Source organism: Sorex fumeus, unplaced genomic scaffold (genome assembly GCF_029834395.1).
Source record: "Sorex fumeus unplaced genomic scaffold, SorFum_2.1 ptg000072l, whole genome shotgun sequence".
NCBI lineage: Eukaryota > Metazoa > Chordata > Mammalia > Eulipotyphla > Soricidae > Sorex > Sorex fumeus.
In genome coordinates, this window is record NW_026606129.1 from 12,353,349 (window position 1) to 12,359,833 (window position 6,485).

Sequence of the window (6,485 nt, forward strand, 5' to 3'; positions counted from 1 at the left end):
GCCACCCCTAGGAAGGCCACAGAGAGGGGAGGCTCCATCCTGCACGCCTGGGCTGGGAGACGAGGCGTCGGCGGGGTGAGGGGGCACTGAGGTGGGCGCTGCCTGGGACAGGGACCCCCACAGTGCAGGCTGGAGGGGGGCAGCCAGCACCCCCACTCCCACTCCCTGCCCCAGGCATACCAGATGCTCTTAATAACAGTGGCGCCGTTGATGCCACACATGCGTGTACCCTGTACCCACAGGCCTGAACACACGAGCACATGCATACACATGCATGCAGGTGTGTGTGTCTGTGTGCCCACAAGCATCACACACACACACACACACACCCCGTGTCAGCAAGGCCTCAGGACAGAAGCAAGTGGCCTGCCAGGGGCTCACACGTGCCAAGAGCCCAGTGGCTGTGCCCGCTGCCCAGTGCTCTTGGCGGAGGCCAGCGTTGGAGCCATCCACACCCAGCGGGGTCATGCTCCCGGCCTGTCTGAGCCTCTTGAAAACACAGGGTCGCCCGAGCCCCCCGTCTCTGCCTGGGCTTCTCACCGGGCACAGCCCAGTCACACGTGGCCTCTCACGGAGCCCAGAGCCCACGAGCAGGTTGATGGGAAGAAGCTGGTCCCGTGATTCAGACCTGAGAAGGTTCTAGAGCTCCGAGGTGTCAGCTGCCCCTCCCTCCTGCTGCCCGCAGCTGTGCCCAGCGGCCGGGCCCGACTCACTCCCCTGAGCCGGGGGTGGGGCAGGGGGGAAGCAGAGAGCAGGGAGGATGCCCACAGAGGGTGGGATTGTCCCATAAAGGGGCCCGACGCTGGCTGGTGAGGGTCCCTCGGCTTAGCCATGCTGGAGACCCCGGGAGCCCCATGACGACAGCCCTTCGTCCACATTCCCTGTGTTAGCAGGGTGGGTGCCCAGGAAGTCTGTGCCCTTGGGGGGGGCGCTTCTGACACAGCCCCCCCATGCCCACCTCCCGTGGGACGGTTAGACCCGAAGGCACCAGGGTCCATCTGAGGAGGTCATAGACAGCTTGAGCGGCAGTGCCCTCTCAGGGGGCCTCTCCCGGGGCCCTTGGGTGAGGCCCCCAGGGGGTGGGCACGTGGGAGGGGCCTGGCCTCACTGCGGGGCCAGGGGCCAGGGCCTGAGACAGGGCCGCTGACCCCGCCCCATGTCCCCCAGCCTGTGCCTCCCCAGGCGTGGACGAGCAGCTCTTCCGCTCTGTGGAGGGCCAGGCAGCCTCTGACGACGAGGCAACGACCGAGAAGTGGCGAGAGACGCCGAGGCCGAGGCCCCCGGCCACCGTTGGCGGGCTGCTGGCCGGCCTCTCCAGCTGCGGGAGCCGGTAGGTGACCCCCTAAACCAGGCCACTCTCAGCCCCCTTGAGGGTGTCTCCCACTAGGTGGGCATGTCAGGTGGAGCTTCTGGGGACTCTGACCCAGGGTAGAGGCCGACCTGCAGCAGCTGAAGCAGGAAGGAAGAATGTTGCAGCAAGTGCCAAGGCCCTGGGGCTCGTGGAGGGGCACAGGGACCCTTGGGCCCAGGGAGATGGGCCCAACACAGGCCCACTGGGTGTGGCGTTGGCCTTCTTGGGAAGGAGACGGGGTTCCCCAGGCTGTCACAGCCTAGTCCTCCCCCTGACCCCACGACCCCTGGGACGAGCAGACTCTGGAGGCAGCTCCGCACTGGACTCCCCTCTGCTGCAGGTGCAGTGACCGGAAGCTGGTGACCTACTGCATGGACGGAGCCGAGCCCTGCGCTGAGCAGTTGGGGAGCCCGGCCTGCGGCAGGAGGACCGTGCAGCCCCCCGGGGAGGAGGTCAGCCCCTACCCGGGCCCCCTTCAGAGATGACACACAGACTCAGAGGAGATCTGACATGCATTTTGAGGACAAATTAAAGGATTCCTTTCAGATTAGCCCCAGTACAGAACAGGGAACTAGCTAGGTCTGTGTGAGTGTGTGTGTGTGTGTCTGTGTCTGTGTGAATGTGTGTATGCATGTCTGTGTGAGTGTGTGTGTGTCTGTGTGTCTATCTCTGTGCAAGTGTCTGTGTGTCTATGTGTGTGTCTGTGTATCTATGTGTGTGTCTTTGTGTATATGTGTCTTTGTGTATGTGTCTGTGTATATATGTGTGTATATGTGTGTATGTCTGTGAGTATCTGTGTGTGTCTGTGTCTGTGTGTTCCTGTGGTGTGTGTGTGTGTGTGTGTGTGTGTGTGTGTGTGTGTGTATACGCGTAGGGTGTCTCCTGGCTCAGTGCTCAGATACCCGGCACAGCTTTGACCCCACGGCTCGGCTCCGGCCCCCACACAGGAAATGAGGACAGGGAGTTGGGAGCCGCGGGAGTGCATGTCGGCCGTGGTTCGAGTCCTGCTACCGAGGGTCCCTGAGCACTGCCGGGTGACCCTGGGCCGAGCAGCACCCGAGTGGCCCTGTGGCTCCAGGACTGTGTGAAACAGAAGAACCTGGAGTGGCGAGATGACTGCCGGGTGGCTCGGGCAGGGAGTGTCCACCCACCCGGACTCACTCACGGGCGCCCGGGCTGCCTCACCGCAGAAACCCCAGCAGTCTCAGGGCCAACCGCCGGCACCGCGGGGTCCCCTGAGCACTGCGGAAGGAGCCCGAGCACAGCTGGGGGTGGCGCCCCTGCCCCTAAGGAGAAAGCCGCAGTCGGGGGCAGTGACGCGCAGGCGGGCCTCGGGGAGGCGGCGGCGGCGGGGCCCGCGCCCTCGGGTGCCCGGGGTGACCGGCCCGTTGCGCCCAGGCCGAGCTGCGGCGGACGGCGGCGGAGAACGAGCAGCTGCGGCTGGAGCTGCAGACGGTGGAGGCGGAGCGCGTGCGGCTGTCGCTGCTGGAGGAGAAGCTGGTGGACGCGCTGCGCCTGCTGCGGCGGCTGCGGGAGCTGGTAGGGCGCGCGGGGTCCCGCGGCGGGGGCGGGTCCGAGCCCACTCCGGGGGGCCCGTGTCAGCGCCCGCGGGTCTGAGCCCGCTCCCTGGGGGGCCCACGGGGCGGGGACGGGTCTGCACCCGCTCCTCGGGGTCCCGCGGGGCGCCCAAGGGTCCGAGCCCTCTCCCTGGGGTCCCACGGGGCGCCCGCGGGTCTGCGCCCGCTCCGGGGTCCCACGGGCGGGGGCGGGTCCGAGCCTACTCTCGGGGATTCCATGTCAGTGCCCGCGGGTCTGAGCCCGCTCCCTGGGGGGCCCACGGGGCGGGGACGGGTCTGCACCCGCTCCTCGGGGTCCCGCGGGGCGCCCAAGGGTCCGAGCCCTCTCCCTGGGGTCCCACGGGGCGCCCGCGGGTCGGCGCCCGCTCCGGGGTCCCACGGGCGGGGGCGGGTCCGAGCCTGCTCCCGGGGATTCCATGTCAGTGCCTGCGGGTCTGAGCCCGCTTCCTGGGGTCCCACGGGGTGCCCGCGGGTCTGAGCCCTCTCCCTCCCATGGGGCGCTTGTGGGTTCAAGCCCACTCCCTGGGGTCCCATGGGTGCCTGTGGGTTCGAATTCTCTCCCTGGGGTCCCATGGGGTGCCTGTGGGTCTGCGCCCGCTATCAGGGATCTCAGAGAGCACCCGAGGGTCTGAGCCGGCTCCCTGGGGTCCCATGGGGCGGGGGCGGGTCTGAGCCCACTCCAGGGGTTCCCACAGGGTGCCCGTGGGTCTGCGCCTGCTGCCGGGGGTCTCACGGGGCACCCAAGGGTATGAGCCTGCTCCCTAGGGGTCCCATGGGGCGAGGGTGGGTCTGAGCCCGCTGCCAGGATCCCGTGGGGCAGGGCTGGGTTTGCATCCGCTTCCTGGGGTCCCATGGGCACCCACAGGTCTGAGCCGGCTCCCTGGGGGTCCCATGTCTGAGCCCCACTCCCCGGATCCTGCGGGACTGTTGGCTCTGATTCCGGGTCTGAAGCTGGTGGATCCCAGCGGGGAGAGGCATGGTCTTTACCAAGGGGCACCCAAGCTGAGACGGGCACCCCAAGGCCAGGTCCTTGCAGTGTGCGAGCAATGGGCACAGCCACAGGGCCTCCCGCCCAGCCTGTGGGACCCCCGATGCCTGAGGGGGTGGCCCAGGGCTGCCATCAGCTCCCAAACAGTCAACATCCTTCCCCAGAGAGCACCTTAGCAGGGGCAGTGCCTCTCCTGCTGACGGATGGGGGCTGGGCACTCTTCCCCATCCTGCCATGCCCACGTGCGGTGCAGTGAGACAGGGGCAGCCTTGGGTTTGAGCAAGGGGAGAAGGGCGGGGGGAGGGGCCTTAGGTGCTGGACACTCCGACCCTGGAACCCCACTGTCCCCGGGCCAGGCGGAGCCTCGGGCACTGCTGGGTATGGCCAGAACATGTGACCAGGAGAAAGGGGCATTATAGGACTAGAGGGGAGGGAAGGAAAGCTTGGAGGAGTGTGGGTTTATGGACCCAGAACACCCAGGGGGTACGAGAGGCGGGGCTGCCTTTCCGGGCCAGGGGTTTGAGCCAGAACACAGGCGACATGGTGTGAAAAGCAACAAACAGCCCCCCCCCCCCCCCCCGTGAAAAAGGCCCCGGGGATAGCACGGTGGGGACGGCGCTGGCCTTGCTTGTGGCTCACCGGGTCTGCTCCTGGCACCCCCACGGGGTCCCCTAAACCTGCCAGGTGTGATCCCTAAGTGTAGAGACGGGCACTGCTGGTGTGTCCCCCAAGTCCAAAAAGAGAGAACAGTGCTCGGAGCATGGAAGGAGGGTCTGAAGCCAGAGTCCAGAGGGCTGCATGGGCCCCGGCTGCTGGGAACAGAGTGCCACCCCGCGGCAGGCCACCGTGCCCACGGGTCTCAGCCGGCACCAGCCACACACACTTCGTCGGGCAGAGCAGCAGGACAGAGCATCCGGGCAGGTGCAGAGCGGGCAGTACGGCTGGGTAGTTCAGTGCACAGTGCGGCTGCATTGGCACACGCAGGGTCTCCCATGGCCTGGACCCTGCCCTGGCCACTCAGGGTGTCTGAGAAGCCCCTGAGCAGCGTCGCCAGACGAGGGGAGCGGCACAGACTCCGCCCACGGCCTGTCGCCTTTCTCTTGCAGAACATCTCCAAGAAGGCGCTGGGCAAGATTCTGCTGACCACGCTGGATGCTTGCGGGCCCCCCATGGAAGGTAGGAGCGCCCCCTGCTCCAGGACCCAGTCAGTGACTGCAGGACCCCCTGGCCAGAACAGTCTGGCTACGCCCAGGCCCAGCACTCTCCGTCCCAGAAATGCTGTCACTGCTCCTGCTTGGAGCACCAGCGGGAGCACAGCCTCGGCCAGAGGCAGAGAGAGGCGAGAGGGGTCAGGTCACGACCAAGCCTGCTCTCCCTGAGCTCGCTGGGGCCAGGCACTGGGGGGGCGAGTCAGAATGCTCACCCGTGCCTTCACTGCACCCCGAGAAGGAAGGGGTGTAAGTGCCCCCATTTCACAGATGTGGAGACTGAGGCCCGGGAACCAACCCACCACTTCCGGGACTCTGGGCATCTCCCTCTGCGTGACGCTACCCTGTCCTGTTGTGGGACAGCAGAAACACCCTGGGCCCGCTCACGTCCAGCAGAGCCTGACGAGCAGGCCGAGGGTCCCCCCCACCAGGTGCCCCGGGCAGGGCTTGGGCACGCGGAGAAGCCTCGAGCATGAGCTTCTCGTCCTCACTGGGCACTGGAGGGGGAGCTGGGCAGGGTGGGGGCCCAGGGAGCAGGGGGAGGGCACACGCAGGCTGACCCTGCCTCTGTCCTCCAGAGGGCACAGCTGGGCCCGTGGCCACCCTGGACGCCCTGTGCCAAGCCTTGGCCAGCTGCGAGCTCTTCCAGGGAGAGTCGCTCGCACCAGCCCCTGCCGCGCCCGCGCTCCCCAGCCCCCTGCTCCTCTCCTGCTGAGCCTCCGCCTGGCCCTGAGCACCTGCAGTCGAGACGCCATCCCAGCAGGCTCTGCAGTACCCGAACGCTGTCAGGCTAGCTCCACAGCCAGCCACCGCTAGAGAACAGCCTCCACAGAGACCAGCCTCGACAGACCAGCCTTCACCACAGACCAGCCTCTTCTAGAGGTGGGCCTCCACAGAGACCAGTCACTGCTAGAGACCAGCCTTGACGACAGCCCAGCTTCTTGGTACTAGAGGAACAGGAACACCTGGCCCTCAGGAGACCAGCTCAGGAGAGTCCTCCCAAAGGGTCCCCGACCCCGGCCAGCAGAGGGCGCTGCCGGGACGCTGACCTCCTGCCTGGGAGCCTCCTGGGGAAAATCTCCCGCACAGTTGTACAGGCACCCGCCTGCCCCCACCCCAGGGGCCGCGTGACAATGATGCTGGTGCCCTAGGGGCCGGGAGAGCTGGTCAGCATCACCTGCGGCCCTGTGCTTTCTGCCACTGCCAGCCGCACCTGGTCTGGGTCCAGGACCAGGCTAACCACCCTGCACACACACACACACACACACACACACACACACACACACACACACACCTGTCCCCGCCCCCACACTGGGCAGGTAGGACAGAGGCCGCTTCCTCCCCACGGGTCCCGGCAGCCT

General features: G+C 67.0%; 1 protein-coding gene across 1 annotated transcript in view; it reads left to right on the plus strand.

Annotated features, from left to right (window-relative positions):
* The window catches only part of EFCC1 (EF-hand and coiled-coil domain containing 1), a 37,396-nt gene extending 31,500 nt beyond the window's left edge, over positions 1-5,896 (plus strand). The window contains exons 5-9 of the mRNA XM_056129296.1: positions 1,168-1,330; positions 1,692-1,803; positions 2,750-2,890; positions 5,023-5,092; positions 5,703-5,896. Coding sequence (XP_055985271.1) covers positions 1,168-1,330; positions 1,692-1,803; positions 2,750-2,890; positions 5,023-5,092; positions 5,703-5,839 — 623 coding nt within the window. The 3' untranslated portion in view covers positions 5,840-5,896. The remainder of the gene's footprint in view (positions 1-1,167; positions 1,331-1,691; positions 1,804-2,749; positions 2,891-5,022; positions 5,093-5,702) is intronic.
* The last annotated feature ends 589 nt before the right edge of the window (positions 5,897-6,485 follow it).